The sequence below is a fragment of the Dendropsophus ebraccatus genome, chromosome 1, assembly GCF_027789765.1.
Source record: "Dendropsophus ebraccatus isolate aDenEbr1 chromosome 1, aDenEbr1.pat, whole genome shotgun sequence".
Taxonomy (NCBI): domain Eukaryota; kingdom Metazoa; phylum Chordata; class Amphibia; order Anura; family Hylidae; genus Dendropsophus; species Dendropsophus ebraccatus.
Window position 1 is genome coordinate 162923426 of NC_091454.1, and position 23387 is coordinate 162946812.

The following is a 23387-nucleotide window of genomic DNA, read 5'->3' on the forward strand; positions in this document are numbered from 1 at the left end:
GCTAAACAATTATTCACAAAATAACACACATTACAAAGTTAAATAACATACATTACAAAGTTCCTATCACAGAAAAAGTTAGTGAATTGCCACCAACCACAGGCCTTGGATACGTATAACTCAAAAACTAAATCACAGAGGCGTATCACACTTCTAAAACTTCACATTTATTTATTCGGCTAAAATGCTAAAAACGCCACATAAACCATATTAACTTCCAAATCGCACCTTACCGGTGACTACTAGATTACCGTCGCCTGGATCATCCGATCCACATGTATTTTAGGCGACAAACACCCACAAAATAGTTATAATTTACAAATTGATGTTAAGGAAAGTAGCAGTCAGATACCAACTGACACTAGATGACCAATTTCAATATCGTTACACACAAAAAGTATATTAAATACCCATACCCAACGCGTTTCACCGTGGTGTGTATCCACGGATCATCAGGGGTTAAAGTGCATTGATCCTCAAATTAACAGTCACATAACATAATCAGAGAAAGCATAAATCTATGGATACAGTTCTCACTGAAAACTGTGACGTAGGTGCACTTAGTGCTCTGCTTACCCGATCAGCAAACAGAGACTGGACTAAATCCCACAATCATATACCATAGACAAGAAATGCAACGATAACTGCCCGTCTCATCAAAAAAAAAAATTTTTTTTATGACGTAGGTGCACTAAATACTCAATTTTGCCCGATCAGCAAACAAATAATAGATATTCATAGTTATAAACTAAGGAGAAAAATGTGATAAAGCAATAGATGGCTCAACCGAGCCTCTTACTCCTTCCCCTTAGAGCTGGTGTCCGGCCTCCATTGGGGCTGCAGTGGTATACCGCGGGGTGTTGAGGATACCTGTGTGCCGCCTGGACAGTGCTCCTTAAATGCCTCTCGCCAATCATCAGCCGCCGGCTGGTGCCTTGATTGAGTTTCCGGTTCCAGCCACATGACTCGTCACATGATCGCATGCGTAATTACGCACGTGGAGCGCCGATGCGTTCCACCGTGCGCTCCACCCTTTTGTATCCTGCGATCACATGACCAGTCACATGATCGCACTCATCATCACATCTGTGGAGCGCCGGTGCGTTCCACCGTGCGTTCCACCCATTGGAATCATGCGCTGTATTCAAGCGCTACGTTCCTTCATATTGAGGTGGTTGCACTTGTCTCCATCTCACTAATGTCAACTAACATGAACTCCATTACAAGGCATAAATGCTAGAAATGATATTTTGACTGCCTTACTAGTCAAACTCAAGAACACAGGGAAGTATATTGATACATATCCCGTATTTTATTAGTGGTAATTACACAGTGACATCTATTATAATCCTAATAGGGGATTGGAGGGGGGAGAGAGAGTTAGGTGATCCCTGTCCCTTTTATTAAGCCCTCCCTACTGACCCCTATTACCTCCTACCTATCTACAAGCGGAGCTACCGCCCTAGAAAGGGCGACCCCGCGCTGGAACCTATCCCTCTTACGCCCTGTTATACACTGATTTTCTAAAGGGACCAAACTAAGACATCAAGGGAGGGAGAGGTAGGTAGGATACGTGATCTAGATACGGCAGGGGAAAAAAAAAAAAAAAAAAAAGGGAGAGGCATCGCAGGCACATCCATCCAGGACAACATCACAGGAACCCTCATCCTAGGCCCCCAGGCCGTCTAATTGATGATGACAGATGTCACCATCATACTCCGCCTGAGTCTATCATCCCCCCATCCTCCATCACATTATCAGACTTATTCAGTTATCGCGTGCTGTGGGGGGGGATGATGGTATTATTATAAAAAGAAAAAGAAATTGGCATGAGCATTCCTGCTCCGTTGCCAATACTGACTGATTAGCCTTAATTGACATTCCATGTGACACTATTATATTCAAAAATTGAACAAAATAAAGAAGGAAGGTAAGCTTAAAGGAAACAAGTATAGTTTTGCATTTCATTCAAGCCACCTGGGGCTTGCGATTTAAATCTATATATCCAGGCTGCCTCCTTACACAAGATCCTCTTGTTCCAGTCACCCTGTCTAGGGGAAGGTCTGACCCTTTCAATTGCCATGAAGGAGAGGCATCTGGGATCACCCTTATGGGTCTCCCAGACGTGGCGTGCAATTGGGGTATCTCTTCTGTGTTCCACGTCCTTTACATGTTCACATATGCGTCTTCTGAATTCCCTAAATGTTTTGCCCACATAGTCCTTAGGGCAATCACATTTACAGATATACACTACTCCGTCCGACCTACAGTTAAGGAAGTCCCTAATGTCAAAGGTCTCTCCTGTCACCGCACTTTCCACTTGTTTTGTGGTCCTCACGAACTTACACGCTTTGCACCTCCCACATTTGAACATCCCAGTGGACTTGACATTTAGCCACATAGGGTTTGTACTCGGGCGTGTGTAGTGGCTGTGTACCAGTCTGTCTCTCAGATTACGTCCCTTACGGAACGTTATACTGGGTGTCCGGGGAAGAATGTCAGTGAGGTCATCGTCCACTGTCAATATCGGCCAGTATGTCTGTAGGATTTTTCTAATTTCAGGTGCCCTATCATCAAATGTACCTACAATACGAGCGACCTTCTCCTCAATCTGCCGTGGTCTAGTGGATGACACGAGATAGCGTCGATCCTGACCCTGGGCATGCTGATATGCCTCACATAGAGGTTCCTCAGGGTATCCTCTCGCTGCAAACCTCCTCTTGAGGGTTGCTGCCTGTTTGTGAAATTCTTGTTCAGAGGAACAATTTCTACGTACCCTGAGGAACTGGCCCTTTGGAATTCCTTTTCTCAAGGGGTAGGGATGGTAACTGCTCCAATGAAGGAGACTGTTAGTCGCTGTGGCTTTCCTAAAAATAGTAGTTGCCAATTTGTCACCCTCCTTCTTCACCATCAGATCTAAAAAGGGTAACTCTCCATCTCCCACCTCATATGTGAATCTTAGACCAACATCATTTTGGGAGTTAAGAATTTCCATGAATTCACAAAATTCCTCTCTGGAACCCGCCCACAGTAGAAATATATCATCTATGTAGCGGGTCCAGAACAGGATCTTATCAGTCCAACTTCTAGGTTCCCCTGGGAAGACTGTAGTGTCCTCCCACCAACCCAGGAGGAGGTTAGCGTAGCTGGGTGCACATGGGCTACCCATGGCCGTCCCCCTGAGTTGGTGGTAGTATTCATGATCAAACAGAAAATAATTATGATATAGGACAAACTCAATTAATTTTATCACAAATTCATTATGGTTGACACAGTGATTACCCCTAGATCTTAAGAAATATCTCACCGCTGCCAAGCCAGCATCATGGGGAATTGAGCTGTACAAGGATTCAACATCAATACTTATAAGTAAGGTCTCTGATCCAACCTCAAGATCGCCGATTTTACATAAAAAATCAGAAGTATCCCTCGTATACGAGGGGAGACTCGTCACAAATTCCCTTAGGATCTGATCAATATAGACACTAGTGTTTTGGGTGATCGAGTCAACACCCGAGACAATTGGGCGCCCCTTTAGAGGATTTAGCCCCTTATGAATTTTGGGCAGGCTATAAAAAGTAGCCACTTGTGGTGCCCTAGGTAACATAAATTCAAATTCATTTTTACTGATCAGCTTTTGGGCTAGTCCTTCCTCGAGGATGATCCGTAACTCATTAGTATAACACTTAGTGGGATCAGCCTCAAGTATACGGTAGCAGTTCTTATCTCTCAGGATTCTCAAACACATATCTCTGTACTTGAGATGATCCAACACAACAAGGTTTCCCCCCTTGTCTGAGGGTTTTATTATTATTGAATCATCTCGTTCCAATGACAGTAAGGCCTGAAGTTCTTCTTTGGTCATATTTTGACAGGAAGATTGTCTGTGCATCTCACATAAGGCTTCAATTTCATGTGTTACTATGGTCAAGAAAGTATCAATGTTACCACAGTCTCCGATAGGGGGCATTTTTATACTTCTCGGTCTCAGGTTAGTGTAGGGGCCCTCCCCCAAGCCCCTCCCGCCTGATTCAAATAGATCGGCCAGTAATTGTACATCCGACAAATCCTCCTCCGAGATACCCAGTTCAGTACACGTCCGTCTATTAGCGTGCTTGAAAAATTTGTGCCACTTAAGTCTACGTGAAAATAAATTAAGGTCCTTCACCCATGTAAAAGGATCGAATCTCGTGACTGGTACAAATGTAAGACCCTTCTTCAACACATTTAATTCATGTGTGGACAGTAATTTTTGTGACAGATTGATCACCTGTAGCCCTTCATCTTTTTACGTAGAAATTAGGTACGTAGAAATTGTTCCTCTGAACAAGAATTTCACAAACAGGCAGCAACCCTCAAGAGGAGGTTTGCAGCGAGAGGGTACCCTGAGGAACCTCTATGTGAGGCATATCAGCATGCCCAGGGTCAGGATCGACGCTATCTCGTGTCATCCACTAGACCACGGCAGATTGAGGAGAAGGTCGCTCGTATTGTAGGTACATTTGATGATAGGGCACCTGAAATTAGAAAAATCCTACAGACATACTGGCCGATATTGACAGTGGACGATGACCTCACTGACATTCTTCCCCGGACACCCAGTATAACGTTCCGTAAGGGACGTAATCTGAGAGACAGACTGGTACACAGCCACTACACACGCCCGAGTACAAACCCTATGTGGCTAAATGTCAAGTCCACTGGGATGTTCAAATGTGGGAGGTGCAAAGCGTGTAAGTTCGTGAGGACCACAAAACAAGTGGAAAGTGCGGTGACAGGAGAGACCTTTGACATTAGGGACTTCCTTAACTGTAGGTCGGACGGAGTAGTGTATATCTGTAAATGTGATTGCCCTAAGGACTATGTGGGCAAAACATTTAGGGAATTCAGAAGACGCATATGTGAACATGTAAAGGACGTGGAACACAGAAGAGATACCCCAATTGCACGCCACGTCTGGGAGACCCATAAGGGTGATCCCAGATGCCTCTCCTTCATGGCAATTGAAAGGGTCAGACCTTCCCCTAGACAGGGTGACTGGAACAAGAGGATCTTGTGTAAGGAGGCAGCCTGGATATATAGATTTAAATCGCAAGCCCCAGGTGGCTTGAATGAAATGCAAAACTATACTTGTTTCCTTTAAGCTTACCTTCCTTCTTTATTTTGTTCAATTTTTGAATATAATAGTGTCACATGGAATGTCAATTAAGGCTAATCAGTCAGTATTGGCAACGGAGCAGGAATGCTCATGCCAATTTCTTTTTCTTTTTATAATAATACCATCATCCCCCCCCACAGCACGCGATAACTGAATAAGTCTGATAATGTGATGGAGGATGGGGGGATGATAGACTCAGGCGGAGTATGATGGTGACATCTGTCATCATCAATTAGACGGCCTGGGGGCCTAGGATGAGGGTTCCTGTGATGTTGTCCTGGATGGATGTGCCTGCGATGCCTCTCCCTTTTTTTTTTTTTTTTTTTTTCCCCTGCCGTATCTAGATCACGTATCCTACCTACCTCTCCCTCCCTTGATGTCTTAGTTTGGTCCCTTTAGAAAATCAGTGTATAACAGGGCGTAAGAGGGATAGGTTCCAGCGCGGGGTCGCCCTTTCTAGGGCGGTAGCTCCGCTTGTAGATAGGTAGGAGGTAATAGGGGTCAGTAGGGAGGGCTTAATAAAAGGGACAGGGATCACCTAACTCTCTCTCCCCCCTCCAATCCCCTATTAGGATTATAATAGATGTCACTGTGTAATTACCACTAATAAAATACGGGATATGTATCAATATACTTCCCTGTGTTCTTGAGTTTGACTAGTAAGGCAGTCAAAATATCATTTCTAGCATTTATGCCTTGTAATGGAGTTCATGTTAGTTGACATTAGTGAGATGGAGACAAGTGCAACCACCTCAATATGAAGGAACGTAGCGCTTGAATACAGCGCATGATTCCAATGGGTGGAACGCACGGTGGAACGCACCGGCGCTCCACAGATGTGATGATGAGTGCGATCATGTGACTGGTCATGTGATCGCAGGATACAAAAGGGTGGAGCGCACGGTGGAACGCATCGGCGCTCCACGTGCGTAATTACGCATGCGATCATGTGACGAGTCATGTGGCTGGAACCGGAAACTCAATCAAGGCACCAGCCGGCGGCTGATGATTGGCGAGAGGCATTTAAGGAGCACTGTCCAGGCGGCACACAGGTATCCTCAACACCCCGCGGTATACCACTGCAGCCCCAATGGAGGCCGGACACCAGCTCTAAGGGGAAGGAGTAAGAGGCTCGGTTGAGCCATCTATTGCTTTATCACATTTTTCTCCTTAGTTTATAACTATGAATATCTATTATTTGTTTGCTGATCGGGCAAAATTGAGTATTTAGTGCACCTACGTCATAAAAAAAAAATTTTTTTGATGAGACGGGCAGTTATCGTTGCATTTCTTGTCTATGGTATATGATTGTGGGATTTAGTCCAGTCTCTGTTTGCTGATCGGGTAAGCAGAGCACTAAGTGCACCTACGTCACAGTTTTCAGTGAGAACTGTATCCATAGATTTATGCTTTCTCTGATTATGTTATGTGACTGTTAATTTGAGGATCAATGCACTTTAACCCCTGATGATCCGTGGATACACACCACGGTGAAACGCGTTGGGTATGGGTATTTAATATACTTTTTGTGTGTAACGATATTGAAATTGGTCATCTAGTGTCAGTTGGTATCTGACTGCTACTTTCCTTAACATCAATTTGTAAATTATAACTATTTTGTGGGTGTTTGTCGCCTAAAATACATGTGGATCGGATGATCCAGGCGACGGTAATCTAGTAGTCACCGGTAAGGTGCGATTTGGAAGTTAATATGGTTTATGTGGCGTTTTTAGCATTTTAGCCGAATAAATAAATGTGAAGTTTTAGAAGTGTGATACGCCTCTGTGATTTACATTACAAAGTTGTATATGTGAATGGCCCCCACCCATGGTAGACCTGAAAGTGTGGTGCATTATACTCACCGCATCTCATGTCGACTCGAGCCAATCGCGGCTGAGCTCAGTTATGACACGGCAGAGGGGGGCCAGCATGAGGGACGGATGGTGCAGGTCGGCCGGCCTCCCGAAGACTACGTCACTGTCACAAGATGGCGGACGGGGGTCAACACGAGATGCGGTGAGTATATTGCACCACACTTCCAGGTCTAGCGTGGGTGGGAGGAAACAAGGGGAAGGGGGCCATTCACATACATAACATACATTACAAAGTAGTATAACTTTGTAATGTGTGTTAATTTGTGAATAAATGTTTAGCGCCAAACTACCCCTTTAATGATGACATATTATTTGGATTAGAGCTAAGAGATTCATGATAACACTTCTGGCTGTTTATAGTAGTAAAGGAAATATACCTTATAAAGGGGCTTGAAAGGGTTACCTACCTGTTCTGAGGCTATCTGTACAGATAGCTGCAGGACTCCACTTGCTCCTCCATCTGTGGTTGTAGACTGCTCAGATATGATTGTTGGCTTTGTCATGTATAAGATAACCATGGAGAGTATGAACCCTCAGGACAAGATGATAATAAAGTTCTATGGATCCCACATTACTTTTGCCAATCTAAAGGCCCTATTACAGTGGTAGGTTAGGTGGGCAGGGGCTACATTCTTGCTGTGAAATAAAAATCTTTTGCGAGAATGTAGATTCATAGGAAATTACAGGACAGAGCATCGTGGCAGATTTCACTGCGGAACTTGCAACGTGAAATCCACTACAATACAGTACAATACAGTACAGTATGAGCTGGGTGCATCTGGACATCTGGACCCAGTCCTAGAAAACTGGGAGAAGTTTCCCAGGACTGGATCCAGCTTCTACAGGCACCCGGAAGGGAGTGGCACGGAGTTCCAAGGCAGCCAAATGCCAAGCTAATAAAGCTCTTTGCTTTGTTGATACTGTAAATTAGTTAATCTCTAGTCGAGTTCAAAAGAGTTAATATTGCACTTTTTCACATTTTTTTTCTAGGTTGAATTGCTGTGTGTTGGTGTGTGTGTGTGTGTGGGGGGGGGGGGGGTGCCCATCAATTACTCTTGGAACGATTCCTTTATGAGTGAGATAAAGGGTTTACCTTAGAAGCATGCGGAGGTGGTGACCCCACAACTCCTGATTCATACTTGGCTCTCTGGAATTAAGGGCGCTTTATAAATAAATAATAGTGCAAATTAGGCATACCTCCTGTTCAAAGGCATTTAGGGTATCAATAAACTCAGACAGTAGGTCAACAATTTTACTCCGAAAAGCAGAGATGTGTGAGCAGGTCAACCTCATATGCTACAAATCTGCAGACTTATGGAAGCACTTTTGGTTTTGGGAAGCTTGAATGTTGCCCATTCTCTGTAGCCGGATAAGGTAAGATAACACTGGTGAATGATATAAAGTTGAATTAACCTGTTAACAGAAGGAGAGACATGTATAGTGGAAGGTAATAAATAGGTTCTCCATCTCTCTAGGGAGGTCAAGGGGCCATTGGATTCAATGATGTGGGCATATGTTGTAGAGATAAGTCTCCCAGGTCTCTGCCACTCAGAGGAAATAATGAGAGGTTTAGAAGTCAAAGCTGTATTTGTAAAACTGTAAATGTCATACTTGTTGTGCAGTTGCTGGAAAAAGATATTATTCTAATAAGTAAGCTTGTATAGTGACCCCATATTGTGTATCGGGAGTGTTTTAGATCGGGAGTGTTTTAGATCAATAGCTGACCAAACCAGGATCTTTGAAAGAATATCACAAAAGCAATGTAACTTTTTGGCCTCTTGCCAGATTTTTTAGTCAGTTCTATAGGTACGCAGCATAGTGCGTCTATGTAGTGGGAGGTGTAATAAGCCAGACCACAGAGAGGAGAGAAAGTTCCGATATGTGATATGCGTTTTAACAGGCTACAAAACTTTTCAGTAGCGTATATTTAGCGAGTAATGGAGAGTATAGGCAAGTGTTATTTTGGGAATACTCAATGTTTTAAAAGCTGCTGGAATCACTGTATTATTTTCAGGTTGGATTTATCAGTATACACTATATGGGCAAACATATACCCACACAACCCCTACTTATTGAATTCAGGTGTTTCATTCAGTTCCATTACAACAGTTCTATAAAATCAAGCACCTTCCAATGCAATCCAGTTGTTGGATGTAATTGTATAAAGCATGCTACTACTGGGCTCTGGAGAAATGAAAACATTTTCTGTGGGATGACAAATCACACTTTTATCTGGCAGTCTCTAATCTGGGGTTGGTGAATGCCAGGGGAGCATTATTTGCCTGACTGCATTGTGCAAACTTTAAAGTATAGTGGGGTGGAGTTGTTTTTCAGAGGTTGGATTAAGCCCCTTAGTTCCAGAGAAGGGAAATCTAATGCCTGCATCGGCATACCAAGACATTTTGGACAATTGTAAGTCCATCTTTGTGTAAAAATTGTGGCCTTATTCATACGATTCACGTGGCATGGATCCCCTAGCCGGAGCCCCCCCCACCGCCGACAGCATCTACTACTCACCTTCTCTCCCGCGCTGACCAGCTACTCACGCTCACTGGAAGTGGCCTGGACTATGCTGCCAGGAGAAGAAGTCAGCATAGTCCAAGCCACTTCTGGTAAACATGAAACCAGCCGGTCCAGGGGAGTAGGTGAGTAGTAGATGTGATGACAGGAATGCACATCATGCTCTCCTGTCATCTCTGCTGCCGAGCGTCCATCTGCACTAGGACATGTCCTATTTTTAGCTGTGCGGGTCGCAGCACCGATCATGTGAATGGCTTCTTTCACTTCAATGGTTCCTAAAATTGTCCGTGGTCACGGACCCGCAACCACGGACAATTTTACGGGACGTGTAAATGCAGCCTTTGGGGTCAGTGCTTTTGTGTTCCAGCATGAATGTGCCTTCGGTGCACAAAGCAAGAACCATAAAGTCATGGTAGGGGGGAGTTTGGTGTTAAAGGGCTGTCACCTCAACCCCATCAAACACCTTTGGGGGGAACCCAAATGAAGATCACAAACCAGGCCCTCTACTCCGACAATAGTGGCTGACCTCATATATGCCCTTTGGATGAATGGGCAAAAAAAAAATCAGACACCCCCAAAATCTTGTAGCAAATTCTTCCTAGAAGAATAGAAGCTGTTATAACTACAAAAGGGGAACCAACTTTACATTAGATTCAAAATGAAAAGTCCTAAGAGCTTGTAACTGTGTTCTAATACTTATGTCCATAGAGGGTAAAATTTAAGTAATTCAAATATCCTAGAAAATCTGTCATTTAAATGTGGTGTTATTGTATAGGAAATAAGAGTTTCATAAATACTTATAGACATGATCAGAAAAAAATATAGTTTATTACTGACTCTTATGCTGTGTTTACACAGAACGATAATCATTCAAATTTTTGCGATAACTATCTCATTTGAGCGATAATCGGCTCATGTAGACACAGTGAACGATCAAGCGACGAGCGAGAAATTGTTCATTTTGATTTTCAACATGTTCTCAAATTTGTTGCTGTTCGATTGCTAAAAATTCGCAGATCAATTCGTGTAAACAGTCTTTCACCGATCCATCCTATGTGATAGCTAGGCTTAAGCGATCTTGAAACGATCTCAATAACGATTTTTCCAAACGATACATCGTTCCGTCTAAACTCTGATCGTTATTAAAAAAAACTCATCATTATTTTGAAACTGTGAATCTTCGATTGGGCGAACTATTACTCTGTGTAAACACATTACTTATGTGTATCTTTTATTGTTTCTCACTTTAGTGTCCACCTTCAAACTATACCAGAGAGCTAAGCACGTGTACAGCGAGGCTGCAAGAGTTCTGGCTTTTAAGAAAGTTTGTGATGAGGCACCTGCCAATGCTGTCCAGCTGCTGGGAGACCTCATGAACCAGAGCCATGTGAGCTGCAGAGACATGTACGAATGCAGCTGCTCTGAACTGGATCAGCTGGTGGACATCTGTCTGTAAGTTTTGACAACCTCGCTGAAAAAAAAAACCTTTTGGCTTCCTGTTTGATTAGATGATGAAGTAATGACATTGGTTACCACAATTTCAACCCCTTTGGCGCCACAGTTAGAAACTTTTTTATCTTTCCTTTTTTTAGGTCTTTTTAGTGCTGTACAATGCTTGCTGAGAGCAAATAGTTAAATGTTAGAAAGTTATATTCTTTGAGGTTAACCACAATTTAAATCTTTTAAGCACATGTTCTTTCTGTAAAACACATGTAATAACTGATATATTTGTATTTAATTTATATATACATATAATTTATAATGACTTTTATGAGTTTTTAGATTTTAATGTCTGTTAAACTACAAGAAAAAAATGAAAAGAGAAAAAATGCATGCTTGTCAAGAAGTACAGATTATATATATTAGAAAGAGAGTACAAAAATATTGGGGTTTTCCAAAAATTAAGATGCTTTTAATATGCAGTCAGAATACGCCACCTTTTGACTCTTTCCATCTTGTGTTAAAAATCCTTCTGGATTGTGTTAAGATTCTTAAACATAGATTTATGCGAAAGTATTAACTCAGGATCATTGGGTTACATGTTATAGTAATTTGATATGATCTGCCTTCCCTTTTATTTGGTTGTGGATACTTATGGTAATTGTCAGCTTGTCACTTAATTCTAAAAGAGTCACTAAAGGCCCTATTACACGGAGCGATTATCGGCCATATTTAAAGGACACGTGAAAAGTTTTGGTCTGTTGTGGTCTGAGTATTCAGATTCTGATCAATCACTTGAATAAGTCAAGAGAATACTACACAAAGAGCATTCTCTCCCATCTCTGGGACTCGTTATGTAACTCTATTGGGGCCATCTTGGGGTGTGTGCACGGAGAGACAGAAGCAACACTCATCTGCACAAACCTTAGTTCCTCTGATTCTTAATACTCAGTCCCCTGGTCAAAACTTTTGATATGTCCCCAGGACATAGTAGAGAGATGTCCATCAGCATCAAAGGTGGATCAGGAGAATACACAAATTAATTTGAAACCAGGCTGTGTTTGTACCTGGTCCCATAATAAATTATTGAATTCTCCTGATCTGCCTTTTGATGCTGTTGGACCTCTTTCTTCTATGTCCAATGTTATATGGGTCACCCAAACTGAGATTGGGGACCACCAGCTTGCATCACCTCCACTGGAACCCTGCGTGCTGCTTGACTTTATCTCTTGATATGTCCCCAGTAGAGATGAGCGAACCGGGTTCGGGTTCGAGTCCATTAGAACCCTAAAGTTCGGCATTTGATTAGCGGTGGCTGCTGAACTTGGATAAAGCTCTAAGGTTGTCTGGAAAACATGGATACAGCCAATGACTATATCCATGATTTCCACATAGCCTTAGGGCTTTATCCAACTTCAGCAGCCACCGCTAATCAAATGCCGAACGTTCAGGTTCGGATGGACTCGAGCATCGGTTTGCTCATCTCTAGTCCCCAGGACATGGCAAAAATGTTAGCAAGATTAAGGTACTTTCCCTGCTTATTCAATAAACAATATAGCCGCACTGCCTTCCTTCCTCTTTGTTGTGTGATCAGGAGCTTGCCTTGCCACAGGCAATCCAATAGATAGCACACACTACCACACAAATATCTTGCTGATTTCTTTAGTAAATATAACAAATGCACATTCTACATTTAGGGCATAAGTAACCCAAAGTGCACAATCAAAAGATTTGAGGAGAAGAAATTTTCTACCTAATACATGGCTTACATGTAGTCTGTGTTGTAAATGGCTCACTCCTGAGCATGCATGCAGTTCTCTTGGTCAGGATCCACATGGAGAAACGTCAACGCATGCAGATCTGCAACGTTTCAATGTTTCCGTGTCCTCTTTATCAAGCATCTTATTCACAAGGGAGAGTAGGCTTAACCCTAGGCTCTTGCCATGATGGTGAATGCTCGCCTCATTTATATATTAATAAACAGGCTGCTGATAGGTTCAGGTATATACAGGCTGACTTGTGCATAACTGACAAAGTTATTTCCTTGAATAGCAAACCGGAAGATATGATCAGATTTAAATTTTGTGAAAAAGTATTGGCTGTAATTTAAAACGTATTGTATAGTCCAGTTGGCAGTCACAATTTGGGTTGATTAGTCACCAAAGATAAAATTACACGTGAGCGGTTCCCCAGACTTCTTATCTTGCTGTTACTTATGCTAAAATCCGTTAACATGACAAGAAGGTACGTGGAGTTCAACTGTTTATAAATTCCTATAATTTTGAAAGGTCTAACAGCTGGAGGTTACTGCTGACATATGATTTCATATGAAATACCACAGACATTAACACCACTTCACAATACATTTTTGGTAGATACTTAGAAAATTGACTGTTAAATATCAGATAAAAGGAGGGGTATTCCCATCTCATAAAGTGATAGCATATACTAGGAATATTTAATCTCATTATGATCTGTGGAACTGGAGGGCACCAAAGTTGGTGTAGCACTTCAACCCCTCGTGCATTTCCTCCAGCACAGTGGTGCTCCCAGGCACACCAGTGTGCAGGTCACTGCAGCCAGCCCTATTTACTTTTATCGGTATAAACTGCAGAATCCTATACAGCTAGGGGACCAGTGTACATTGGAAATACAGTAAAGAGGTCACAATGCTACACCTGCACTGTAGCCTTCATTGTTAGTGAGTAAGACCAGCTAGCATTTCATTTTTTCTTTCTGATCCTAAGTCCCCCTTAGTATTTTGAGCCATCTCTTTCTAGCTGCTGCCATTCCTGAGTTATACGTTTTTCTAAAAGCCAATCTATAACCAAGATGGGAAATTACATTTCCCATCATGCATCTCTTTGATTGGTGCATTTGCATACTCGCCCCCTTAGCTTTTTCTCCTGCCCACTGCTGCTGTTACTATTGCACAGTTGATTTTGCATCACATCATCCCAATATAGCTAGCATAGTAGCTGATGTAGCAGAGCTGATGCGCATGGTGAAGCTATGTGCTGCATAACAGGCATCTGTTTAGCAGAGGTGGGGGTGTAGTGTAGGTTTACATCTCTGCTTGCTGACTGAATGAAAACATTCTTCTTCCATACAGACTCTAAGAACATCCATAACACTTACAATATGCAGAGGTGAGACATAAAGACAGGTACATATGCCTGTATTCACTGACAGATAAAGTTATAGTTCTATCTCTGCTTTCTATTACATGTGCCCCTGAGCCTAGGTTTCTGTAAGTCTATGGAAGCAGCACAGGTGGTGATGATGATGATGCAGATGATGTCTCCTGGGGGCTGGGTTACCAAGTCAATAGACAGCTAACGCGGAGAGAAGAGATCACATGTCCTGTGTCTACAGAGGTAGGGGTGACGAGGGAGCTGAGCATGGTCAGAAAAGACCTAGAGTAGAGAATTTTATACATCCAAAGCCCATAAGAATAAGAAAAAAAACATTTAAAGGGTTCAAGGTTATACTTGTATATTAGACATAGGGTGGTATTGGGAAGGGGGATCGTTTAGAATATTGTTTTTTGTTACGCGGATAAACCCTTTAAGTATTTAGTGAGCAGAAATATGCTTAAACATGTATTATATATTCACGGTGGACATGGAATATAGTACGAAGGGAGTTGACTAACAGATATTTTCATAAAAAATGCCAGCAATTTTTTGTTATAGGGATGAAACTATAGTACTACACTAAATATCCCTCTGGCAAACTAAAGCCAGATTATTGTAAAAACTGGAAGTCCAAACCACCAGGGGGACAAAGTAAGCTGAAACTCTATACCACGCACCGCCCTTTCATACTAACATTAGTTCTATAAGTGATGTCAACTACAAAACTTCCCTGAAATCATGTTTTGTTCTCAAAAAATCATTACAGGGTGTTTAACTTGAATAAACAGAATTAGGATCGTCAGGGGAACTAGAAAAAAAGGAAAGAGGGAAATGTATGCCAGAGTGGATGCTATTAGTGCTTTAGGTACCAGAGATGATGCTGCAGTATTTTCTTGAAGTTAAAGGACAACTCCCGCGGGACCCCAAAAAAAAAAAAACACAGACAGACACCATACTCACCATCTCTCCGGTGACGATCGCCACTCGATTCGCCCGCCGTCCGCCTCTCCGTCGCCGCCGTCCGCCATCCAGCGATGTCTCCAACTTCCGGGTCCAGGGGATGGAAAAGGCTGCCAGTGCGCTTGCGCACCGGCAGCCTTTTCATTGGCTGGAGCGCATCACATGGCTTCCAGCAAGCTCAGCCAATCAGGGCTGAGCAAGCTGGAAGCCATGTGATGCGCTCCAGCCAATGAAAAGGCTGCTGGTGCGCATGTGCACCAGCAGCCTTTTCATCCCCATTCACTTTGCATGAAGACGCCGAGGAGGAAGAAGACCCGGACCGCCCCCCGGCTCTGACGTCGTCGTCACCAGATGCCGCCCCGGAGAAGAGGACCGTGACGATCGTAATAGGTAATGTATACATTCCTTAACTTCCGGGGTGGGGGGTCGGGGGTCCGAAAGTGGGGGAAGGGGGCCAGGCCGGGTATTTAACCACATTACAAAGTTATATAACTTTGTAATGTGTGTTAAATGAGCAAAAAAAAATTTTTGTGGGAGTTGTCCTTTAATATACCTGGATGATTAAAAAAATGAATTTATTGTAGAAATTAGTATCTTAAAGTCATTTTTGTGATAGGAAAGGAGAATAAACATATTTTCCAGTTGCTAAATTGAATCATGTAAAAAAAACAACAAAAAAAACAAAAAATTTTGATTCAGGCAAAATAATGAGGGGAAGAATATGTGTGCTGTCCAAACTGCATCTAATTTCTGAATAACAACAAGGTAGCACGCAGAATCAAACCAGAGTAGTCAGGATTACTGGAAGTTAGACCAGCAGGGAAGAGATTTGTAAACAGTGGTGATCCAGAATGCACAAACCTAGTCTGCTGCGGCTAGTCCTGTCTCATGCCACAGTGCTACTTTACAAAACAAAACTCTGAAGGAATGTTTTATGTAAATACCACTAACTTGAGAATTCTAAAATGGTCACTATCATTTCAAACATCTTCCCTCCATTTGATAGCCTGTGTGATTCCAAACATATTTGTAAATCACTTTGTTTCCTAAAAATGACTCCTTACCCCAGGGGGAAAAAAAGATATAAAGCCTTGACCGCTAGGTGTCTCCTCTGCAGGTGATTATGCTTTGTCTGTCTGTCCATCCATCTGACTAGAGTTTGCAGCCAACCACATATTCCCTGCATGTGAATTAGAAACGCAGAAGATTGTCAGCAGAAAAAAAGCCATATGCCCCATTCTAGTTTGCCCTTACATTTTTATCTTAGAATAGATACATGTTTATCCCAGGCATTCCTAAAGAAGTTGTTGAGGGACATAACATTTTTTACATAAGTGGAGGTATGTTAAGAAAAACAAATAAAGGCCTTATTAGGTGGCCTGAGCCATGTAGTAAATGAGCACTGATCTTACTCACTGAGCCTATTCCATGGCTTTGTAATGGTACAGCCAGAGCTGCACAAACGATTGAAGCAAAGGGTCACATGAATGATCTAGCAGTCATCGGCCGCACATCCTCTATTACACGTGGCCAACAGCCAAGGATTTTTAAATTGAATGTACCACCAGGCCCAGGCTGAAGCACTGGAGGTGGGCCAACCCACCCTCAGCGGCAGGAAACCCCCGCCCCACTATGATGCAGCTTCATTGATTCTAATGGAGCTGCATCATAGAAGGTGAGGGGGTTCCTCCCACTGGGGGAGGGTCAGCCCGCCTCCAGTGCTTCAGCCTGGGCCTGGTGGTACATTCACTTTAAGCATGTCAGATTTGAGTATATTGAGACGATGAACAAGAAATTGCTTGTCACCTGATCAGTGTCCCTTTTATATGGGGCAATATTGGCTTGTTAACCACAATGCAACTCATGTAATAGGTCCTTTAGACATACATACTTACCCCTACAGCTAAGGCTTTCCAGTCCCTGTCCATCACAGCCACTGCCATTCAGTTACTGTTATAAATATTCCACATTAATATAGCTGTAGTACAAGCATATTTTCTGGTTTTATACAAACACAAATTGCAAAGCCATATGTTACCAGCGCTGGTACTAGCACAATATTCATAATTTAGGCTGAAGACTTTGTACTTCAGTTTGTCATAATTTCCATGATATTGGTTTGGACTGTGTGGACACTGTTCCTATTCACTCACCCTAAACACATTGAGATGCATAAAAACCTATTCATACCTATTTCTGACAAGTAGATACAACTGTATTTGGTCTAGACAATGCACAAGCTAAGGCTGGTTTTCCAATTGCATTAAAGGGGTTATCCAGCAAAAAATCTTTTTCTTTCAAATCAGCTGGTGTCATAAAGTTATATAGATTTGTAATTTACTTCTGTTTAAAAATCTCAAGTCTTCCCATACTTATCAGCTGCTGTATGTCCTGCAGAAAAGGTTGTCTTTATTCTGACACAGTGCTGCCACCTCTGTCCGAGACAGGAACTGTCCAAAGTAGGAAAGGTTTTCTATCTTGGACAGAGATGTCAGCAGAGAGCATTGTATCAGACTGAAAAGAAAACAATATTTCCTGCAGGACATATAGCAGCTAATAAGTATAGGAAGACTTGAGATTTTAAAATAGAAGTAAATTACAAATCTGTATAACTTTCTGAAACCAGAAAGTTATATATATATATCCTGTAAATCATTATTATTTTGATTTTGTGACATTTAGATTTTTTGCTTTTGCTTTTGATTTTTCGTAAATGACATTTTGTATATATAGCTGAGAAGTCTGATTTAGTAAAATTAGCTTTTTGGTCCAGATTACTTTTAGTATAATTTGGTGTTGTATCTTGATTTTATGAGAGAGCAGTGACAGCCTTCTGTGTCTTCTGGGATGACTCAAACGTAATACTTGTACTTTTAGAGGTTTGAAAATGCCAGAGTGATTCACTTTGACATTTAAGGCTCTGCACGTCATGCAATATAGCGGATGTTTTAATTCAGGATTAGACAAATACAAAATCTCCCTCTGTGGTTTGGCAACTACTTTAGGTCTCACTGCCACGTAGTGGTTGCTGGGAGCAGTAGTCCAGTGCCATGGAAAAGCTATAAGTGATATACAATGCTGCTTCTTTCCTTCGGGTGCTTTCACCTGGGAAGCATGTGCATTGGGAGGTATAACCCCTGGCAAAAATTATGGAATGACAAGACTTAGAGAATTCTAGCTTCATGTGACACAAAATAAGGTTTGTTCAATAGCACACACTCTAGTTTCATGACGCATTTGAATTTGTTACATAGTGGTATGTCCCTCCAGACCAGATAGAGAAGAATAAAGGATATAATCAACTAGTAGTTTGCATTTTATCAGAATATACAGAGACAAGTAGAAAAATGCTATTTTAACTGCAGATAGTAGGTAATTGTCTGATCTGATCACCTTGTTACCCTCCTGCCATTTTCTCTGCAGTAGCTGGCTCACCTTCACCAGATCAGGATATGCTTTTATAGAATATTTTGCCTTCCTGGATCATAGAAAGGGGACCTTAGTAGGGGTTTCATCCTAATGGCATCCATAAGCACTAATAGGACATGCACAAGGCCTGTCTTAATTAGACAACGTCTTTAAAAAGGAGGATTTCTTGAACCTAACAAGCTGTTGGACCCAGCTGGGAAGCTGTTAATTGAAAGTACGGAAATTATCATAAAATACCTTCAAAATGCTAATCCAACTTGAGTGTAGCAAAGCGTTTGTTATTCTCAGTCTGCTGTGTGTAAAATACAGTACAGATACAAACAAAATGTTTAGGTCATAGACAAGACAAAAACACCCTGTGGCTGAAGAAGTTAGATGCAGCCCTAGGGCTGCCAGGAAAACATGGAAACAGCCATAGGTTGTATCTTTTTTTTTTTTCAGGACTCACCAGGGCTGCAACCAATTTCTACAGCCAAAATCAAATGCAGAGTGTTCGGGTTTGGACATCTCTCTTTGTAATGAAACATATAAAGATTACTGACTGAAGAATACAATCACGTATGTGACATAAGTTGCATGTCAGGTAAAAGATTATGGAGACTATTACCAAATCTAAGTACTTTCCCTGACAGGCGGAAGAATACTTACCTCTGTACTGTTGGATCAGTGATTTTCTCACAGAGTCTGCCTCAGGCAGAGCACCAATAATACTAATCAGTTCTGTTCAATTGAATTGATTGATGTATTCAAATATTGTTCCCGCACAGTTAACAGCATAAACGAAAAAAAACGAAAAAAAACCACCAGGACTGCTGATTTTTTAAAATTGTATATCAGGAAAAAAAAAAATCTCATATTTCCCTTTACACCAATATGATGCCAATATTAAGGAGCTACACTCTTCCCTTTTGGTATGATACCAATAAAAACTATAGCTCATGGTGCAAAAAATGCACTGGATTGTAAATCAGTTGGCCACACAATAATAATGCATTTATAGCTTTTCATTTTGTCAAACTTCCTTATACATGTGCAAATGTATGAACTAAGGCTATAGCTCTTAACTTTGGGTTTTTCTTTTTTTGCTACAACTAAAAATATGAAATTAATAAACACTTTTGTTTGTTAAAATATTAAATGAAATAAATAAAATCATTGATAAATAATAATAAATAATAAATAAATAATAAATAAACATTTTTGTTTGAAATTAATAAACATATTTGTTTTTAGGAAATCTGGTGCTATTGGGTCTCGGTTGACCGGGGCTGGATGGGGCGGTTGCACTGTTTCCATGGTCCCCGTTCAAAAGCTGAATGCGTTCCTAAGCAACGTACAAGATATGTATTACAAAACCGATGGCCGTCGATCAGCACTGCAGAAAGAAAGCCTCTTTGCCACAAAGCCTGGAAGTGGAGCTATGGTAATTGTGGAGAAAAAGTGAACACAGTCCGTAGTAAGCTTTATTGGATTCTGCTATGTAGTGAAATACATACATATGGCTGACACAATACTGCAATATTCATAAATAAAGCCTTAGAATATAAAGGCCTAGTACGCAATGATGACCTGCAAACTGATGATTACTATACAGACATGATTAATAGCATATTTTGCAAACCTCACTGTAATAAAACTGGAAATAAAGAATTACTTTCAAAATCTTTTATTGTTTGAAAATGCAACAATAAATGACATAATGGAAGTTGGCTTCAACATAAAGACTTTAAAGCATTACTAATGTCTGCTTAGTGCTTGGTTCACATTCACTGTCAGCATCAAGAACATCTTGTATGGTCAGATCCTTTTTCCTGAACAGTTTACTGGAAAACGGCATCTTTTGCTATTTGTAAGGAGAAAAAATAAAAAGTTTATGAAGTAAATTGATACATACACCATAAGACTTGAAAGTAATGCAGTCATAGACATAGCCATAAAATATAGTAATACATGTGAAGTAACTAGTTTCATCTGTAGATAAAATGTCCATGAGTAGCACATTAGGGATCTATCCTCTGTGAATACCAGGGGATTAAAAAGATGTCTGCTGCCAATCTGGTCCAGTAGTAATGACCACACAGAGAAACCATACTCCAACCTAGCAGAGCTAGTGCTTCTTCCAGCATTCCAGATAAGTAGTCCTCACTTTGCTAAAAGCTATGTCCATCTTGATTGTCTCAAAGTTAAAATGAAAAAAAGAAGAAACTTTGCAATAGATCTTTAGATAATTCCCCATAATTATTTTTCTGCAACTTTCTACAACTGGGAGTCCTATTACACGGAACATTGTCTTTATTAAATGGAGCGATAATCTGCCGAATCAGCCTGATTCGGCAGATTGTCGCTCTGTTCAATAAAGACAATGATCAGCCGATGACAACGATCATTGATGCCTGACATGAAATCGTCAGCCAACCGCACATCGCTACATGTAATAGCTATGTTAATAGCTAGCGATGGCTAGTTTTATACTTCCCTCCATTTGTTCCCTGTTTTGTGCTTTAGCATGTTTGCCAGGAATTGAGGGCAGGTAGAAGGAAATACGACTGCAGAAGCGGACTACACAGACTTTAGTCTTTACCTGTTACCATGGAGACATTAAGTCTGTATAGAAGGGTTTACATAGAAGGTGTAAAAAAATTTTTTAATTTAAAAGAAGAACTATTTGCTTCTCCTCCAAAAGTGTGCAAAAGTGGACACAGTCTTTTAAAGTGACACTGTCACCCCCTTTTTGCATTATGAATTACCTTAGCCCCTCCCACAGCACCACCATTGGCCCCGCCCCTCTAGGACATCATAGCCCCTGCCCCCTCGCTGACCATTGGAACAGGCTGGCCTAAAGGTCTAGGCCCCACCCCCTCTAGGTCGGCCCATACCAATGGGCGTCAAGGGGACGGGGCCTATGTGCCAATGATCCACAGTCTGTGGATGGATGCCTAGCCTTGGTAACCCTTGTCTTATGTCGTTATACTCGCCACAGAGTTAGACTTTGACTCACAGGGGCCACCCTGGTGTTTCCCTATTTAGGTCCTAAAGCTCGCAACAGAGTGAGGACCTGAGGGACTACTTATCAGGGTGGTTTGGTGCTCTCCCCACTAGGAGGCACCCTTTGGCAATGGGCTTCCTTCTCTGGAGAGAGGGATATCTGGCTATTCCCGTGTTTTGAGACTCGTAACTGAGGCTCCACGGACCCGTGGCATTTCGCCGACAAGTGGCTTTGTTATTTCAGATATGTAGTTAAGCCAATGTTGTGCTATAGGTGGCAGATATGGCTCCATAAAAGCAAAGATTTTTGCCCCCTTATATTTACCATATTCCATAAAGTGAGCCATTACAATAGGCTCCGAACTGCATGTACTGTTGTAACTAAATAAGTGTTAAATAAGTAATAAGTGTTTTGGTAATTTGTCTTTTATATAACCATTTTTGTCCAGGTTGTGTACACCAGGGATGGGGAACATTTGGCCCTCCAGCTGTTGCAAAACTACACTTCCCATCATGCCTGGACAGTGGAAGGCTGTCAAAGCATGCTGGGAGTTGTAGTTTTGCAACAGCTTGAGGGCCAAAGGTTCCCCTTCCCTGGTGTAGACATGAACTAGACTCTCCATATATGTATGGCGTTATGTGGTGTTGTAAGTTCTTGTCATCTACTACTGCCTACTGCAAATTCTTTCTTTGTACTGTGTATTTCAAGTAGCTGTTATGGCACTGTTCAGACTGGTACAAAGTAATTTCTCTGCAAATAGAGATGTAAAGTACTGATGTTGCTTCCTAGGTATTAGTAACTGAGGCCGTAGCCTTTTCTCTTTGCTACATATTTATGTGTAATAAGGATCAAAGCATTTTTCTCCAGAATATAATTAGAATCTTTAGACGCATCTGAGCCTTGTAGCTTTAACAAATGCACTTTGACTATGGATACCATGGTGCACGTAAGCAGAAAAGTGGATCTTTTATCCCATACATATCACACATCACATTTAATTACTTTTGTCATTTTGGAGACTTGGATGTCTAATAGCTGATGTTGTATTCATGGTATTGCTTTATGCCATGACGCAGGATGGTGTTCGGTGTGCTCGCATCAGAAACAAACTGTTCATCAAGGCAACCATAGGGGAAATAGAGTTATGGTAATTAGTGTCAGTGTTTCTATTATGACTACAGGCCACATGGCTGCCACATAGAAACATAGAAGATTGTTGGCAGAAAAAGACCACTGGGTCCATCTAGTCTGCCCTTTTAGTATTTTCTTTCTTATTATCTTAGGATAGATATATGTCTATCCCAGGCGTGTTTAAATTCTGTTATTGTAGATTTACCAACCACCTCTGCTGGAAGTTTGTTCCAGGTATCTACTACTCTTTCAGTAAAATAATATTTTCTCACATTGCTTCTGATCTTCCCCCCAACTAACCTCTCACTGTGTCCTCTTGTTCTTGAGCTCAGTTTTTTACTAAAAACACTTCCCTCCTGAACCTTATTTAGTCCTTTAACATACTTAAAGGTTTCAATCATGTCCCCCCTTTCCCGTCTTTCCTCCAGACTATAGAGATTCAACTCTTTAAGTCTTTCCTGATATGGTTTATGCCTCACACCCTCCACCATTTTTGTAGCCCGTCTTTGGACCCGTTCTATTTTATCAATGTCCTTTTTTAGGTGAGGTCTCCAGAACTGGACACAGTATTCCAGATGTGGCCTCACCAGAGCTCTATACAGCGGGATCACCTAACATGTAACCTAGCATTTTTATAAGGAGTAAGCTACTGATTCTGTACAGGTAAATGAAAAATAAATCACTGTCCTGTCTAGGCTTGATCGAACATCGGGAAAAGCTAGGTTCGATCGAACTCAAACCTAAACAGACCT

General features: G+C 41.6%; 2 protein-coding genes across 4 annotated transcripts in view; one reads left to right on the top strand and one right to left on the bottom strand.

Moving 5' to 3' along the window:
- Nucleotides 1–20182, top strand: part of GALK2 (galactokinase 2) — a 172797-nt gene extending 152615 nt beyond the window's left edge. For all 3 annotated transcript variants that reach the window (XM_069983250.1, XM_069983259.1, XM_069983267.1), the window contains 2 exons: nucleotides 10803–11004; nucleotides 19752–20182. In XM_069983250.1, coding sequence (XP_069839351.1) covers nucleotides 10803–11004; nucleotides 19752–19962 — 413 coding nt within the window. In that variant the 3' untranslated portion in view covers nucleotides 19963–20182. The remainder of the gene's footprint in view (nucleotides 1–10802; nucleotides 11005–19751) is intronic.
- A 23-nt stretch (nucleotides 20183–20205) lies between these two features.
- The window catches only part of FAM227B (family with sequence similarity 227 member B), a 224133-nt gene continuing 220951 nt past the window's right edge, over nucleotides 20206–23387 (bottom strand). Inside the window, exon 16 of the mRNA XM_069983195.1 lies at nucleotides 20206–20361. Coding sequence (XP_069839296.1) covers nucleotides 20245–20361 — 117 coding nt within the window. The 3' untranslated portion in view covers nucleotides 20206–20244. The remainder of the gene's footprint in view (nucleotides 20362–23387) is intronic.